The sequence below is a fragment of the Brachyistius frenatus genome, unplaced genomic scaffold (genome assembly GCF_029030835.1).
Source record: "Brachyistius frenatus isolate BFR_SWC_R1_liver_20210118 unplaced genomic scaffold, ASM2903083v1 Contig_18, whole genome shotgun sequence".
Classification (NCBI taxonomy): Eukaryota; Metazoa; Chordata; class Actinopteri; family Embiotocidae; genus Brachyistius; species Brachyistius frenatus.
In genome coordinates this window covers 5,560,291-5,578,622 of record NW_027210617.1, presented here as the reverse complement: position 1 = coordinate 5,578,622, position 18,332 = coordinate 5,560,291, and the positions used below count along the sequence as shown (strand labels likewise).

Sequence of the window (18,332 nt, the reverse complement as noted above, 5' to 3'; positions counted from 1 at the left end):
AGTTTTCTTTACTGTCATTATAGTCTGAAAACCAGGCTCATATTAACATTCGCTCAGATACTCTGAAGGGCAGACCAATCAACAATCAGTGTTGATGGGTAATTACTACGATGTTGAAGCAGAGTGGGGTTTTTTTCTTCTAAATATATTTGCCTCAGTGATGGAGTCTCTGCTTTAGGCTACGAATACAAACATCAAAACAGGATCAGTACTTGATTTGTGTTTGTCTGCTCTTGATATTTAAGATGAGGTGTTTACAGGTCAAATTCATTGGCAGGAAAAACTTTGCGAGCAAACCGCCTGGTGGTTCAGATGGCCACACGGCGTCACACGTGTTTTAACTTACTGGTGGCGAATTGAACGGCGTTTAATTAACGACTATTAGCGAATTTAAGTGCGTACAATTAACGCCGGTGGCGACTTGAAACGCGTTTGTGAACGCTTGGTGGCGTTTTTCTTTAAGTACGCCGGAAGGATTAAAGGATTGAGACGAATCAGATCCGCTGAGTGACAGAGATAACGGAAACTGAAGAACTCTCACTCCTCCTTATTTCCGCATTCACAAAAACGTCTGAACCTGAAACAGCCGGGAAACATAATTTTGTTTTTTAAATACATTTACTATATTCAGTTACAACCCTTACTACTTATTCCAAGCATATATCACCAAACGTACTAAATTTACCGGGAAATGTACGCCCGCTGTTTGCAAAACCGTGCCTCCTTCCCGGAGGAGTCCTGTTTTCGCAGCCGAGTGTGACATCTTACCGAGTATAGACGAGCCTGTTCAGTCCGCGTGCTTGCTGCCTTAACCAATCCGGGGAGTGCGGGTAACCGTTGGCGTTTGAATTGTCCTCGGAAAACAGCGGCAGATGACAGCAGCTTGTTGTTGTGCTCGTAGATTATCTCAGCTAACTTACTTCGCATTACCCGAAACGAGCTTTCTGGATTTCAGCTGAGACAGCTATCATCGACTGACAATGTCCAAAAAACAGATTATCTATTCCGACAAGTACAACGATGACGAGTTCGAGTACAGGTACGCTTGTTGACAATTGTTAACGTTTTCAAACGTCCGTTATTTTTCGGTTGAAGTGTTGGCCAACGTCAAACTATGGGGAGTGTGAATTTGGACGTTTTTCTAGCGTCGTAGTTCAACATAAACTTAATGTTTGCTGGCAAAAACCGACACTAATAACGCTGCTGTTAATCTAGTAAAGGGCCGCGGTCGGTGTGTACTTGGCGTTACATGAACCTGTGTTTGTAAACCGACCCCCCCCCCCCAGAGGGTCAATGCTCGCTATATTAATGTCATTTTAAGCCTGACTACTCGACCGTCTCTTCTTCTTTTTTTTTTTTTTTTTTTGCGATATACATGTTCTGTTTGTTTTTTTAATCAGCGGATCGTTGTTGACATTATATTTGTGATTTACCTTCCCGCAGGCATGTTGTGCTTCCGAAGCAGCTGTCTAAACTGGTGCCCACCTCCCACCTGATGACGGAAGACGAGTGGAGAGGACTCGGGGTGCAGCAGAGCCAGGGCTGGATTCACTACATGATCCACAAACCAGGTCGGTGGACATCGAGAAAAAAAAAGAGCCACTGATTTCTGTAGTCTTTCTTTCTATGGTTGGGAAGATGTCCTTTTCTTTGCTTGTCCAGTTTTTTTTTTAGTGATGCCCAATAGCGTCGTCACATTATCAGCACTGTCTGATAAAGGCTACAAAATGAAATAATGGCCGTAAATGAACATTTATCGAGGTGACAACAACAACAACAAAAATCTTCAGTTCTGATTTAAATACTCAATGCCATGTCCATCTGGCTTCAAAGATGGTGCAACGTTTTGGGGGTGGAGGGTTGTTCAAGTAGCAAAGAGTTGACTGGCCATGATAAGTACTTGTCATCTCGGTCATTACAACGAATTTGTGGAAAAACAAGGATAATATGTGCATATATCTCCAACCGGCTGGAAGAATTCGAAAATATCTGCAAAAAAAAAATCCAATAATGTGCATCCCTCTAAATTTTGTACTGGAAACATTTTAACGTGAGTGACACCCATGTCATTTTACGCAGGACTGTATTTTGTTGGCCGTGTCTGTTATTATGGAGCAGAGGAATTATTACAGCTTGCGGGTATTGTGTAAGGTAGACATGAAAACTGTCCCAACCTGTCCTTTTAATAGCTTCTAGCAGGTGTCGTTAGACTGCGATGACAGTTTTGTGCCGATGGACCACACAGCTGATATACAGTGCAGTGTAACGCATGCTGTGGATGACGCTGACAGATACGGCTTTCTTTTTCCTCCACAGAGCCACACATACTGCTTTTCAGAAGACCTCTCCCAAAGAACTGAAGGGGAACCATCTGTAAAATACCAGCTGTCGTATTTTTCTTGTTTTGTATTGTCTTTGGACCGTACATCTCTCTGTCATATATCTCTACATATGTTCTGATGTATTGTGTAGAAAACCTTTAGTTGTGTTGTTTTTTTTTGTTCTTTCAAACTTCCTCAATTTTTTAGAGGTAATGAGAGACAACTAGTTTGATTCCACTGTGAATGAAAACCTTATATGAAGGTGAAAGTTTGCCTGTCAATTGTACACATTTAAAAAAAAAAAAAAAAATCTTTTGAGGTCATTTAGCCAGGATGGATTTATTTACTGAATAGTCAAAAAAGCATTGGCTTTTATTTTGCTAAAGCCCTGATTTTCTTCAAAGCTCTCTGTTTAAACAGTTTCTGTTTTTTAAATTTATGTTTCTTATGTGCATATATTATTTCCAGATGTAATGAATTTTGCCACTGAGTTATAGTTGATTCAGCAAGTTCTTTGTTACTCAAAGAACAAAATAAAATGTGCGTCTTTATATGTATTATCATGGATTTTTTTTTTTTTCTCGATTTTTTTTTTTCTTTTTTTTTTCTTTCTACTTTACAGAATTATGTTTGTCGTTTTCTTGGAGGGACTGATGTTCAGTCAGAAACACTGACAACTAGCGGGGTGACAAATTCGGAGTGTCTTGTGCCCAGGGAGTAGGCTGGTGCCCTGGTCTTGTGTACTGTGACTTTCTCTGGATTATAAGTCCCTGGACCTGGTTTCTTGGTGCCGTCTCTGGGTAAGCTGTGACGCCCCAGCATGGAAAATGCTGGCTGCCGGGGCAGATAAACACTTGGGTCTGTACTATTGTAGCTGCAAGGCCCGGGCGTCTTGGCCAAATCCACAGACGGTCCCCCTGTGCTGAAACTACCTGACATTGTGTAGCTTGCACTGGCAGGCTTGTTTGGGACTTGAGGGCCCATGAGTGAAGGCAGACAGTACTTGTTAGGAGCAGGAACCGCGTCGATGCTGCGGTAGCGTGTGCGGGAGCCCATTGTGTAGGACGGGGGTTTGCGCTGCAGGTTGCATGGTGGGGCTTTCTCAGGGCTGTACGCACCAGGTCCAGGCGTGTGGAAGAGCTCTTCTGGTGAACAGAAAACAGTTGAACGGTAAACCATCACATCAACACCATATGGTGGAGTGGAGTTAATTGGGTTCAGTTACAACAGCTGACCCTGGATCTCAAGAAGTATCAAAGCAAAGGTTTTGTGTAAAAGGGTTCTTTTTTTTTTTTTTCTTTTTTTTTGTTAAACCAGAGCAGCGGTACAGATTGGGCTGGGATTTAAAACTCATTGTAGCAACATGAAAATATTGGCTCAAAATAAATATTTACTCAATGAAGTTAAAACTCACTTTGTGTTTTCATTTTACTCAACATCGAGTATGCAGGTGTGCCATCCTTCCCAAAGCGAGTCATATTTGCATCAACATGATATCTCGGCCCTGGACTGCAGTCAACAGAATACACTGCAACAAAAGTAAACAGTTTGATTAACTATCATCTCTGTGAGTTTGGTTCCATCATGCAGTTGTCCTGACTGACCAGAATCCGTTTGATAAACAAACAGGTGGGGAATATTTGTGAAGTGTTGTCTCCCCCTAGCGGTTTAAATCTGACATTACACTACAGAGGAACCCTGACGGACAGAAATAGCTTTTAAAAGATGAAATCACTCTTCAAGAAATTCATCAGCATAACTTATTTGAAGCTTTGAAATGCTTTTCACAAAAGATCAAATTCATATACAGAACTTAAATTCTGAACCAAGACAGAAAGTCATATAGTCTGCGATAGTGAGAGAAAGAGACTCACTGGTATCACTCATCCTGCCGTGGAAGGAGTAGGCAGGGCTGGTCAGCTTTGTGTAGTCGTGGCCAATAAATCCAATGGTGGGAGGAAGGCCGTAGCGCCCAGGTCCCGGCCCTGAGAGACAGGATCAAATGTCACAAAGACCTAAAGCCTACACACTCGTTCCCAGCCCTGAAGGAATATTATGTGCCAAAAAAAATTTACATTTACACTGCACAAATGGCACAAACGTGCAGGAGGGAAAACTTTAGGTGGCGACAGCTTTTTTTTTTTTTTTTTTTTTTTTCAAAACACAGTTGCTGTAATTCATGAAAGCAGCTTGGGTTTTTCTGCAGCTTTGTTTAAGGTCATATGTGCACGTATTATGCGATCACTTTAGTAAATGCAAATCCACCATATCAAAATTAACGTGCATTAGACAGCGTCTCATTGTTGCCTTCTTATATGCACGACAGAACTACAGGCAGTGGCACACATCACAAAAACACAATCCTGGGGGGGGGGGAAGCATTACATCAGCATGCAAGTGTTCAGAAGCATGTGCACAAGTGGGAGCATTTTTTTTTTCACAGAAGGGAGCGAGTCCGGGCAGGTCCGCACACCGAGAGCAACGTCTACTCTGCCCGGCTCCGTGTTATGAAATACCGACTGGAACATCAAAATAAGCTCGTGGTATTCATGTCTTTATGGTGGGTGTTATGTTTTGTACACGTGGATTTAGATAATGGACGTTTGTAAGATTTCAATTGATGCACATACCTCTTTCTTTTCCTGCAATTACTGCGTAGTTTTTCTCCATCTGACTTGTTGTAGAAGTGATGGATGCTTCAGGAAAGCCTCAGTGGTACTTCAGAAGTATTCATACAGCATGTCACTCAGCAAGGCAAGATGTTGGCTAAAAAGATAAAGACTGTTAAAAAAAAAAAAAAAAAAAGAATTGGAGAAAACACTTTCAAAATAAGGATTTGTCTTGCACATTACCACAAGTGATTCCCCCTTTCAGGTAGCAGTGAGGCAGGCTGCATACTTAGAAGTTCAGTCATCAGATGAGTGTGTGAGGAGCACGTCACTCCTCAGTCCATGTTTCATTCTGGTGGTCTTTATTCTGATATCACAGGGTGTCCTCTGGATCCAGCATCATCACAACCCCGGCTGGCAGTGAAGCCCAGAGTCCTGTCTGATCCAGAATCAATCCCTAATTTCCTCTGAAACAATCAGGAAACCCGAGACACATCAGTGTCAGCAGCAGAGCAGACTCCACCCTGGATAGAGTTTTATCCATCTCCCTGTTGGCCTCTTTGTCCCGACGCTCCCTCCGTGGTGGCTCAGACAGGTGAATAGCCCTTCCTCCACAGAGCTGGACGTACAGGTGCACTCAGCTGCTACTCAGAAACAATGTCATCACTCCGATTCACTCTCATGTAACGCTAGCTCCCCCCTGCAAACCATGAAACCAAGATCCCCCTCTCCCTCCTTTCTCTTTTCACTCTTTCTGCTCGTCGCAGTGTGGAGACGCAATATCACTCTTCAGCCATGCATGCAGTTGCCACGGAGACTGCTGCCGGTAGTTTTCTGCAGCCAGGTCCCCTGCACTGCTGACTTATTCTCACAACAGGAACAACGTTTTTTTTTTTTTTTTCATTCAGAACTGGATGGCTAAATCAACTGGGAGCGCTCAGAGCTTAGAGGGAAGAGAACATTTAGTGATCTTCAATAACTTGTACCTCAAATTTGACCTGATCTCCAAACAGTACGCGATTTCACATTTATTTTCCTTGGAAATAAGAGTGCATGCACAACGCTGCCCTGAGACCGCACACTCGTACTTAAAGCCCCAACGCAGCCCGGTGGTTTACCATCTTTCACCTCAGGTCAAACAGATTACAGTTTGGCCCTCTTTTATCTCCCCTAATCCCGGCGATGATTTGTTGTCTGGATTTGATGGGCTCGTTTAGAGGCCCGAGCCGCCGGTTGCCTGAGGCCACAGTAACCGAGAGGGTCGACAAGTGACATGTGCAGTAAACAAACATTAAACATTAACAGGCTCTAACTCTCTCCCCTCGGCTGCTGCTTTGGTAACCCGAATCTGTTGTCGGCAGTAACACAAACATATGGTGCACATCCAAATTTAAGAGTACAGTTAAGTACAAACTTATTCATGCACACGCTGACTAACATGCTTTCTGTCTGTAACACAGAAGCACGCCGGGGGTCAGAGAGTCGGTTATCAAAGCAGAGGGCCCTCTGAGGCAGCAGGGTTATAATACAGTTCACTGCTGACAGGAAATTATCTCCAGACTTAACTAGCGTTTCAAAGGAAATGGAGCAACACAACTGCACTGCAGCTCCTCCGCTAGAGGAAAAAGAGACACGTTACTGTACAGCACCTAGAGAGATAACACTGCTTTAAAAAGTCAGTAAGGGCTCATCTTCACTGCAATGAAACTGTGTAACGGCACAAGCAAAAAAAAACACAGAAAGACGGGGGTTTTGTCTGCTTATTTACCAAAGCATCAAAACTTGATGCAACAAAAGAAAAAAGAAAACTTGATTGTATAGGAATTTTATTCTCGTTTGTTTGAAAAATCACAATATTTGATAGGAATCGGGGTTACATTTAATCGAATTTGGTACATTTACAAAAATTCAGAACTTCATTTGTCTTTTTTTTTTTTTTAACTTGATTGCTTCACGAATCAAAATTTAACAAAAACAAAATAGCTTATGAACTGTACAATCAAATCTCAAGGTAGGTGAACGGTGATGGAGGACGGTGTTGGTGTCTCAGAAACATTTGAGCTGGGGCGTCCGGGTGGACCAGTGGTCGAAAGGCACATTTCCTGTAAGTGTAAAAGTCCTCGGTTGGAGTCGGCCAGAGGCCTTTGTTGCATGTCATGTCCCCTCGTCCCTCCTTGTGTTTCCTGTCAATCTCGACTGTGCTGTCTAATAAAGACAAGAATTTCTTAAAAATGATGAACATTTCAGCTTATGTTTCTGTAAAGCATATGGTTAGCATATGTCTTCTTTTTTTTTCCAGCAGGTTACCAGCACAGGAATTTCATCAAACATTTCAATAGTTGGGTTAAAGCTTTGCTATGAAAGAAATAAAATCCTCAAATAACCACGAGTGTAAAAAGCAGACTGTACGATCGGCTGATGACTTAAAAAAAAAATGATATGACCTCTAGCTACAAATAAATACCACAGATAGAAAATATAACAAAATATTTTGCTTAACGTCAGGTGTAATTACAAACATAAATACTTGATTATTTCCTCTAATGATTATAAAGGCAGTACAGTGAATAACAAAGACGCTATGGTGCCTATTGGCGACTAGGAGTCTACAGGAAGAAAAATAACAGTCTGGAGGATACTAGCTTCAAAACAGTCATACACATCCAACCGCACACAAACATATAAAGGCATCCACTCCATTCAAAGCAATTTAACACCTAAAAACACACTCACGCACTCATTCTCCAGACCCCACCATCTCTTCCTTTAAAGGCTGAGCAAGTCCCAAGTCTCTCTTCTCTTTCCATTCACTAGCATTATTCACAAATAATGTACAATTATTAGGAGGCAGGCATGGCTTCACTCTGGGAGCGTTTCTGTGGACGACAAGAAAACAGGAGTTCAAACTAATTGAGACAGTATAATTTAAAAGGAGCTCAATAGCATCTGTTATTAACATTATTAAAGAAGAGAAAATTTCACACCCACATAAAATATGCTGTCCAAACAGCCTAGAAAACATGACAGAGATCCAGTAATCAAAAGTCTGATGAATACAAACAAAACCATCACGTAAGCAGCTCATACCATCGCTCGGGGATGTTTTTTGTGTCCAGTGTGGGTAGCTGGGTATCTGCTGGTAGAACCACCTTCTGCTCTACACCCACTCCACCTTCAGGCAAGTCAAAATGGTCCCCTCCGTCTGCATCGGCAAGGAAAGGCTCAGAATCGGGGTCATATTCGTAGGAGTAGTAGGACACCTCTGCCATGGAGCCCTGCTCCTCCTCACCTAGAAGGATCAGGGTTAGTGTGAGAATCAGGCACATTAAACCAGATAAAAGCTGACGGACATGACGAGGTCATGACAAAGTTGGTGTGATCACAATATCTGTAACATATGTAATTAAGAAGTACTTGATTTAGTTGCTGAAGATGAAAGTACTGGCTGTCATGGAAACGTCAAGGTGCTCTACTCAGACACTGACCACTTGGTGGGTTATAGAGTAAATATTGTGATGCATATACATTGGTTTTCTACCACTGCTCTGGTCTACAGGTGGTGGTAATGTGCCAAGAAACACATCAATGCACCAGCCAAGGCAGGCGGGAAGAAGACTGCCAGAAAAGTAAACATGAATGTAAACAACACCGTTTTCAAACTTTGAACAATTGGCGGTGCAAAACTTCTATGAGGGAAAAAAAAAATGCATTCAACTCGTTTGTTAGACCTCAGGGATACAGACAATGTTTTTTTGGTGAGCAACACTGAATGTAAACAGACCTTCTGCTTGTTAAGGAAACTCCGAGAAGCACTTTTAATATCCTGCACAGTTCCTGAGCAGCAATACCTCGTCACAGACAGTAGGGGTCCCACTCTGCTTAAAATGTTGTATTCTCACAGCATGCCACTTTAGGATCCCTCTTTTTTTAGGCTATAGACTTATCAAATGTTCACTTTACTATGAGTCCTCTGCAATTAGAGTTGGCTTGTTTAAAGTTTGAGGCACACATTGCACATTCTGCTGAGATTTAAACACAAAAAGAATATGTAAACATTTGAGTGAGACACTGAATGAAGTGCACACGGTGAGGGAAAACTCGAGTGAAGCCTGAATGTCTGTATGTATTCTGTATGTTGTCCTGCGGTACAAGTTCACCAATAAGACAAGTCGGCACAGGGAAGCTAATTCCAGAGCTTCAGCTTCCTCCGCTGTTCCAGTGGAAAACTGTCAGTTCCTTGGCACAACTCACCTTCACCTATTACACTCTCAGTGCACTTGGCGGGCATGTTGGGGGGGGGGGGGGGGGGGGGGGGGGGGGGGGGGGGGGGGGGGGGGGGGGGGGGGGGGGGGGGGGGGGGGGGGGGGGGGGGGGGGGGGGGGGGGGGGGGGGGGGGGGGGGGGGGGGGGGGGGGGGGGGGGGGGGGGGGGGGGGGGGGGGGGGGGGGGGGGGGGGGGGGGGGGGGGGAACATTCTAATGGTTTACAATGACAGTGTTTTTACAGCACTTAGTCAATCTAATCACCCTTGGCTTATCTTATTGGAGGTGTGTGTGGGCACATATTTTCCTGTGTGAGCATGCAATGAGTGTATGTGCATATATAGATATATATGTGTGTGTGTGTGTGTGTGTGTGTGTGTGTGTGTGTGTGTGTGTGTGTGTGTGTGTGTGTGTGTGTGTGTGTGTGTGTGTGTGTGTGTGTGTGTGTGTGTGTGTGTGTGTGTGTGTGTGTGTGTGTGTGTGTGTGTGTGTGTAAGTGCATAACAGCATTCCTGTGGTGAGTTCGAAGCGTTAGCTTTTGTATTAAGGAGACCTTTGACTGAGAGCAGCTTTGTGAGCGGCAGCTACTGGGGGTTGCAGGCTGGGAAACAAGTCAGTGCAGGCTGTGCCACATCACACACACACACACACACACACACACACACACACACACACACACACACACACACACACACACACACACACACACACACACACACACACACACACACACACACACACACACACACACACACACACACACACACATACATATACATATATACACACACATGTTACATGCATAACAGCTCACGTAAAGTCTGCACGCCTCTGCAGCCTGACTGACTGCAGAGCCTTTTCAATGTTTTCATTGCCAAATGTAACACAGCTACTTCCTCCCTGCGCACACAACCAAACATCCTATCAGGAATTCTCTGGCCCGCTCTCCAGAAGCGGCAGCTGATCTGAGTTCACAACAGAGTAACAATCGCGCCCGTAGCGTGAAACCTATCCACCTATTTATCACACTGACTGTAGACATGATGTGGAGGCAGGGGAATGTGCTGCTGCCACACACACCCCCACCTACGTATCTACTTTCCTCTTCTCATCCCTTCTCCCTTTCGACCCTGGTCTTTTTTCTTTTTCCCTTTCTTTCTTCTTTCATCTCCTCTCCTGCTCAGCCCCTCTTTCAATTTTTTCCCCCGTTTTCAGCTTTCCACCCCCCCCACCACCACCACCACACACACAGACCCACACCCGATCACAACCTTTTCATCTCTTTGTCTCCAACTCTTTGTTCTTTCCTGCCTGTGCACACTCCGGTTATCCACATTAAAAAAAAAAAAAAAACCAACTACAAACAGAAGCACATTTGGTTTGAAATACAATATGCAAATGACATGCTATCCATTTGCAATAAAAATCTTGAGTCTACTTTTAACTTTAGCTAACATAGAAGCACAGATTGACCGATAATGGATGCGGAGGTATCGGGAAAAAAAAAAATCAAAGCTGCAGCATTCAGATAGCAAATGTACCGTGTTGCTGACTCTTTGCAGCAATCAAGACACATGTCAAAAGAAGAAGCAAAAGCTACTGTTGAAAGAAAAGGCACAGATTAGTCCCATCTGGCAGACAGATGGAGGGAAGAGAGAGAGGGGAGATGGAAAGTGTATGGGGGAGATGGGAGAATGCAAAGCTGTATGTGCAGTAAGTGGGGAAAGGTGTGGTAGATGAAGGTTACCTGTGTGTACAGGCACTGAGGGTTGCTCAGTTTCCTGGCTCACTATTGGCTGCCTGTCCTCTGTGGTCTCCACTGGAAATACAAACACACACACACACACACACACACACACACACACACACACACACACACACACACACACACACACACACACACACACACACACACACACACACACACACACACACACACACACACACACACACACACACACAGGTTAGATTATTCACATTTATGTGGCTGCCACAGCACTTAAGAAGACTAGTAATGAATTCAACAGAGTTTCACTGTTGCATAATCTAAATACTGCCCAGAAGCATTATCCACCCCACTGAGCAACACTTCTTGGCAAAACAATGATGTACACTCAGTCTCAACAGAGGCCTGCATTAAAACCTATCAGTCCAAAAATAGCAGGGTCCGAACCGTGGCCAGCAGGCCATGTGTGGAAACAAATTGTATCTTTTTCCACTTCGAAATGGTGGCATGAATCTCCCCTCACACAACCATACACAAACAAACAAGGTCAGGAGGCTCGAAACAAAAATACAGTCCTTTTGATAATCTACAGCATGAACCACTTGGCACAACCTAAGGTCTTTTCCCACCAAAGTTTTGTCTATGCCTTTTCCCAATCTGCTCCGCAACATGAAGGCTCCTTTGTTGTTGGGCTGTGCGTCGGAAAGGAATGTGACAAGGATTTCAAAGGCTGGACAAAAGCACTCTGTCATTTGGAGAGAGCCCTGTAATACAGCAGAGAGTGAGAGAGGATGGGGGGTAGTGGAGAGAGGGAGGGGGGGGTACGACGGGTAGTTCTTCTCAGAAAACTCATCCAGTAATCAGCTCAACACCTGAACAGCTGTTTCCTCTCCTCAGACCAGGCACACCCAGATGAACACACACACACACACACACACACACACACACACACACACACACACACACACACACACACACACACACACACACACACACACACACACACACACACACACACACACACACACACACACGCCTTACAAAGAGACGCACATTTAGATGCACGCACAATGGACGATTCGTACAAAAAAAACTAACAGACTATATCCAATAAAACACACGGGGACAAACATTTTCTGGGTTCTACTGTCAATGTCTGTGAGTCCACTTACTGTGAATAAATCAAACAGTAGATATCAGCTTGAATTTCTAACTTCCCGAGACTGTATCTGTTTTAAAATGGAGTGAAATGTAGATATCTAAGCAATCATTTCCTAAAGTGGCTCCGCCCCCACTATTGTTGATGGCTTCAGTCTTCACTGTGATTATAGTCTGGAAACCCTTTTCACATTAAGGTTAGCACTGGCCACTCTGAAGGTTGGACCAATCAACTACCAGTGGGGGTGGTTAAGTGGAATGATGTTGAAATAGTTCCAACAATGGTGGTGATGGTAGTTTCGATGCACAACATACCATATCTGGTGGTCAGTACTGATTGGTTAAAGGCTGCTCCAATAGTTTCAAAATGAACCCGAGGTCTACGCCCATGATGTAATGGCTGCAAACAACCTTTAGTGAAGCAGGGCCAGACACATAATTCATGCAGTGAATTCAAGTTTGCTAACACCAGGCTAATAATTTCTATTTAAGTCTAGTAGTGCAGCTGGTGGGAGCCCTTCTTTACATTTTTATTGAAGGACTTACAATAACTTGAAATAATTGTCTTCAACTCTTGTCTTAATTTTTTCCATCAACATTTTCACAAATGTAGCTCTGTTGTTATCTAACTACATAATAACATGATGATCATATTCTTTATCCTGCATAGGCTCTGATTGGTCAACCGTTTCTCCAGCAATTAGAAACAAATACCAACAGGCACAACACCACATATGAATCACTGAACATATCTGAGATGTGGGGAGTCTGTATGGTCTGTAACTTGGCTATGGTAGTGTGCAGGCAGCACTATGCCCCTTTTCCACTGCTGGTACTCGACTCTACTGTACTCACATTTTTGGGGTTTTCCACGAGGCAAAAGTTGATAGTACCTGGTGCTATTTTTAGTATCACCTTCGCCTAGGTTCCAAGTGAGCTGAACCGATACTAACAGGTGACGTGAAAACACTGCAGACCACTGATTGGTCAGAGAGATTCGGCACAATCACTGGGTCAAAGCATCACTCGCCGAGCTACTTTAGAGGCTGCAATTTTCTTGAAATGACTGGATGACTCGATTAGTGGCAAAACCACAGCAAGGTCAATTAAGGAGGTGCGGCTGTTCCTCTGTTTGTTTACTGAAGGATCCAGCTAGTGTGTGTGTGTGTGTGTCACGTTGAAGATGATGTCACAGCAGTTTCATGTGGTGTGTCGCTATAGTAACTGCAATGCATTGAGGGGGCACTATCTGCAGTAGAAAAAACGAAATGCATAAAAGTGCCTGATACCAAAAGTGAGTAGAGGAGAGCCAGTACCAAGAGTGGAAAAGGGGCTTATGACAGAATTTTGATGAAGGTTGTAAGAAAGATATTAAAAGTGTCTGAAGTGATGAGACGTTAAGTGAGGTGTGATGAGGGAGCTCTTACTGCGTGGACACTGGGACATCGGAACCTGCTTGATACGTGTCCCATTTCGACAAGCAAAGACTTCCATCTGACACTGATTCTGGTAGCGCTGTCCATCTGACCCACAAACAGGCTCCCCATCGTAACCGCAGTCCCTGTAGCATGTGCACCGCTCGAACTGCTCCTCCTCCAGACAGCCAAACACATTGTTGCACTGGCTCGCCTGCACAAAGCCTGCAGAGAAACGATCTTTTCAGAAGACTGATCAGAGGGATACTTCTGCAAACCTTTAAGGCCATGGCACATCTCTCTCACCTATCCACTGATTGGTTGAACTCTCCACCTCATTGCAAGTGGGTCCATCACACAGCTCCCGTGCGAGTGGGCTGCTCTCACTTACGTTGTAGAAACGGGTGGCCTCAAAAGCTGTATGACAAGCACAGACCCACACCAGCACATTCACACATCCACACACACAAAACAATGATGACACTCACCATAACTAGGCCTTAAACTTGAAAAAAAAAAAATAAATAAATTTTCACCAAAAGAAATGGCACTTCATAAATCGTGGAGAGTAACTTGGCTTTCCTGGTCTTTGACTCTTTAAAGAGCGGTAGTTAAAATATTTATCAGAGGCACACCTGGTTCGTAGTAGTCATAGATCTTGACCGGAACAGGCGCTGTCTTGCCCACAATGTATTCCCTGACAGCTTGGAAGGCCACACACGTCATACACTGGCTGGGGATCTAAGAAAGGGCGACAAACAGAAAATTGATACAAAAAAGTCCAGAAATATATAGATATTAACAAAGATGCAAACTTGCATACTTACACACACACACACACACACACACACACACACACACACACACACACACACACACACACACACACACACACACACACACACACACACACACACACACACACAAGTCTCTCTAACCTTCTGTAAAACAGTGGCGTAAACACTTCTTATCTATCATAAGTACAGTATACTTACTGTGTAAAAACTCACCTCATCAAAATAGAACAACACTTTTCTCCCATTTAACTCATATCTCTTCAGACCCACTCTCTTATCCATCAGGAGCTGAGGAAGAGGAGAAGGAGGAGGAAGAGCAAGTGAGACAAGTATATAAAAAAAAAAAAAAAGGTACACAAACACAACAGACCTGAGGCAAGTCAGATTTGAGGGTTTGCTTTGTACTGGAATGATTTAGACTATTGTCGAGAGCATAGCCTATATTCAACACAGCTATATATTTGAATTCAGAAGATGTAAATGAACACATTAAAAGTCATTAACATGGACATTAATAGTAATCAGCACCACAGTGGACTGGACAGCTCCACCTCATGCCAATCAGGGTTCACTATTCACAGAGAATGAAATATTATCATTTAAAGAAAGCCTTGGGTTGACTTAAGTAACCCCAGGTTCACATGTATTAATTGTCCCACAAGCCATTGATACCACAGAGCATCTCATTTTGCACTATCCTGGACCTTGTCACATTAATCCTTTAACCTCTGTACTCCCTCTCTCTGCTTGAACAGATCATGACTGAAGTGTATTTAAAGCATTTATATTGTTCAGTGCCCTTGCCACCCATCTGTCAGAGTCCACATGGTCTGCATTTCAATGTGCTGTATAGGCAACAACTAAAATGCAAACCATATGCGGTCTACCGTGAATTGATGGCCAGGGTGGAAAATGTACAAGTCACCAATCATAGACTAAGTGAGGCTCTTATGAGCTGAAATCAACAAGGGATCACAGCTTTCCTCTACAATTGCCTTAAACAGTGTTTCATACTTTGTAAGTTTTTCTGGTATTTTTTTAACCTTGTACTCAAATGATCATGCAAACATGCATGACCATGTCTAATAAATATGAGTGTACGAATGAGTAATGAGGACACTGTTTACTATGAATATGAGTGTCTGCATAAAGAGCCAGTGGTTAATTTCCCCCAGAGGGGGATTTTTTCGTTCTGTCAAAGGTGGCAGCCTTTGGACAGCAGAGGTTTATGAGGTGCTCAGCCTGAGCTGGCGCCACCGAAAGACACACACACACACACACACACACACACACACACACACACACACACACACACACACACACACACACACACACACACACACACACACACACACACACACACACACACACACACACACACACACACACACACACACACACTATTTACAATTGGTCTCCGTTTAAAAAAGCATTGTTTGTCTGTACAGCAACTAAAATTTGCCAATGAACTCCCATAGCTCCAATGTTAAACCCGCAACGTGTTCTTGGTTGTTAAACAAACCTCATTATATTGGGTGATAAGAGACCGTAGCTGCGGTAGCTCCCAGTAAGTCACCAGACTAATCATTCATGACTGCAGCATCCATGAAAGCATGACTGTAGAAGCCAAGTTTGCCACCATAAATTGAGGAATGTAAGTGGCAGTCGGGCAGGCAGCAGTAAAACTCCAAGGGAGGCCAGCGTGGGTGTAAACTGAGCTTATTAGCCACTACACCTCAGGTCAGCCTCTGCTGATATAGTCACAGCAGTGCATGTGTATTTGTATGTGCATGCTTAACATCTCTCCAGGCAGCCAGAGAGGTGGTTCTTATAGAAGTGGAAGCCTGCAGACTGAGGCCCTATAACTGTCTAGTAATGAGGGACAAGCTTCTGATGGGTGGCTGGGGAGTTGACCTGGATCCAGCTCTAAACATGTACCTTCATTTTCTCTCACTTTCCATTGGTGTAAACAATCCTGAAGTCCCCCATTAGACCAACGTCTGCTACTCCTATAATCCAGTCCTCTGTTTATTAGGGGATATCTGCCTGTCCTTTGTAAACTCTACAAGTTTTCTTTAGACCCCACAGGGCCCAATAAGTATAAAAATACTGCACACAAAGGACCTAAATGACTCTTCCCAGGACCATGACGCATACACATGCAGACACATGACATATTTTTCACAGCGAACAACACGCAGCACTTGTGCCTGTACCCATTTGAAGGAAGTCTGCAGGAGCTGTTCTGCCCAATGACTTCCTTCAACAATGGAGAGAATGTCAGGTAAACACTCGACCGCTTCCAGCTCTGACAAATATTTACATCAAAACACTTTTCACTGTAACGCTACAACAATATGCACATCCAAAGTATGTGCGTGTTTATGTGAGCGGGTTAATGGTTGCATCCTGTGTGGGTGTGAATGTCTACATGTGAGTGTTTGCAAAGGAGTCTGCAAAGGAAGCAGGAGGAGTCTGATGAATTCCATGACGGGCTGGTTTTTTTTTTTTTTTTTATAAAACAGCCTCCAGATGTGGATGCATCCGTCTCTTCTTTCTACCTGCCTTTCAGTTTAGCCTCTTAACTGACTACTTGCCCTGCCTGTTGAGCTATATATCAGTCATTACAATCAACAACAATGAGTGTGTGTGGGTCCGTGTGTGTGTGTCAGTGTGATTACATACCCTCTCTAGACTTTCAACATCTGCTCGGAAACCGGAAATCATGGGAACTTCAATGACGGCCATGTTAGATGAGCCTGAATGGAGCCACCTAAATAAAAAGTTTGAGCTGGGATCAGTATGCCATATTGTTAGAGGCAGTCCTGGACATTATGCGTGCGCTCAAATTCTACCTCGCACAAACTTCCAATGAGATGTGGAAGTCCATTTCGTCCTGGTGGGCAGCTGGGTCGTCGTCGTCGATGGGCGCACGCCGCTTCCGGTTGAGCTCGGAGCGGTTGTCTGCCCGGCTCCGGGAGCGTGAGGTAGAATGACGGGAGGAGGAGGAGGAGGGGGGCTGCAGGTGTCGCTCCTGAAAAGGCTCTTTCAGATCCACCTTGAGCTGGAAGGCCGGTTTAGACACTGGGTCTGGGACGTTATAAGACACATCAATCTGTAGACACACACAATGACGACGAAGAAATGATATCAGTGAAAATGTGACTGTAAATTGTCAAATTGAGCAGCCTAATGAGCTAAATGAAAACAACAAAGATTGATAGTTTATTTTATTTTATTTATTTATTTTATAAACAAAGGCTTCTGAATGTTTATTTGACCATTTTCTGACATGGAATTGTTGAATTGTAAAGTGTAGCCACATGGCTCTAGGATTGGCACAGTTGTTCCTTTTTACAACCACTATTTGATGGATTGCCATGAACATATTTGCAGAAATTTGTTGTCTTCAGAGAATGAAGCCTACTGACTTTGGTGATTCCCTGACTTTTCCACTCGTCGATTGCTATAGAATTTGGTTTCAACACTCATGTTCCCCTCAGGATGAATGCTAACATCTCTAATAAATCCATAACTTTTAATCTAATGCTGTTATTAGTTCAAATTCCAATTTTTCCATTACACTGTTTTATGGTTAAATAACATAAAAATTAAAAAAAAAAACATGAAATGTTTTGTATCTAGTGCCAATGAGCACATGTTAGCATGCTGATGTTGTAGCATTTAGCACAAAACACTGCTATGCCTAAAACACTGATTCCCAGAGCCACCAGCATGGTTGTAAACGGTTGGTCTCTTAGACATAATATGTCATTTTGTAATCAGGACAATAGAGTATGAGGTAGTATTCTCAGTTACTCCTCTTATTTTGTTTATAGCTCTACTTTTTTAACCTAGGATATGGCCAATAACAAGCAGGGGACTTTTGTGGAGGACTTTTGTGTCCTGACAGACACACGGTGAGTCTGATCAGCTGATAGTTCCTCTGGTTTCAATGCGCGTCTTCATTTTTTTCCCCCTAAAACATTTGGTTTGTGTTTGAGGCTGCTATTTGTTTTATTAATAAATACTTTTTATGAGGAAAC

General features: G+C 43.5%; 3 protein-coding genes across 3 annotated transcripts in view; 1 reads left to right on the top strand and 2 right to left on the bottom strand.

The window, feature by feature from the left end:
* Nucleotides 1–854: 854 nt before the first annotated feature.
* On the top strand, nt 855–2,395 carry cks2 (CDC28 protein kinase regulatory subunit 2). The gene is made up of 3 exons (XM_069695084.1): nt 855–1,039; nt 1,444–1,571; nt 2,317–2,395. Exons 1-3 carry the CDS (start codon nt 981–983, stop codon nt 2,358–2,360), a joined length of 231 nt encoding a protein of 76 aa, XP_069551185.1. The 5' UTR covers nt 855–980; the 3' UTR covers nt 2,361–2,395.
* Nucleotides 2,396–2,454: 59 nt separating this feature from the next.
* cimap1d (CIMAP1 family member D) lies at nt 2,455–5,664 on the bottom strand. The gene is made up of 5 exons (XM_069695083.1): nt 5,174–5,664; nt 4,952–5,087; nt 4,196–4,306; nt 3,736–3,849; nt 2,455–3,466 (listed from the first exon to the last, which is right to left on the bottom strand). Exons 2-5 carry the CDS (start codon nt 4,989–4,991, stop codon nt 2,979–2,981), a joined length of 753 nt encoding a protein of 250 aa, XP_069551184.1. The 5' UTR covers nt 4,992–5,087; nt 5,174–5,664; the 3' UTR covers nt 2,455–2,978.
* A 1,085-nt stretch (nt 5,665–6,749) lies between these two features.
* Nucleotides 6,750–18,332, bottom strand: part of cpamd8 (C3 and PZP like alpha-2-macroglobulin domain containing 8) — a 47,190-nt gene continuing 35,607 nt past the window's right edge. The window contains exons 36-43 of the mRNA XM_069695082.1: nt 17,142–17,401; nt 16,972–17,059; nt 14,500–14,574; nt 14,125–14,230; nt 13,796–13,906; nt 13,502–13,714; nt 8,018–8,219; nt 6,750–7,806 (exon numbers count right to left, since the gene is read on the bottom strand). Of these exons, the coding sequence (XP_069551183.1) occupies nt 7,806; nt 8,018–8,219; nt 13,502–13,714; nt 13,796–13,906; nt 14,125–14,230; nt 14,500–14,574; nt 16,972–17,059; nt 17,142–17,401 (1,056 nt within the window). The 3' untranslated portion in view covers nt 6,750–7,805. The remainder of the gene's footprint in view (nt 7,807–8,017; nt 8,220–13,501; nt 13,715–13,795; nt 13,907–14,124; nt 14,231–14,499; nt 14,575–16,971; nt 17,060–17,141; nt 17,402–18,332) is intronic.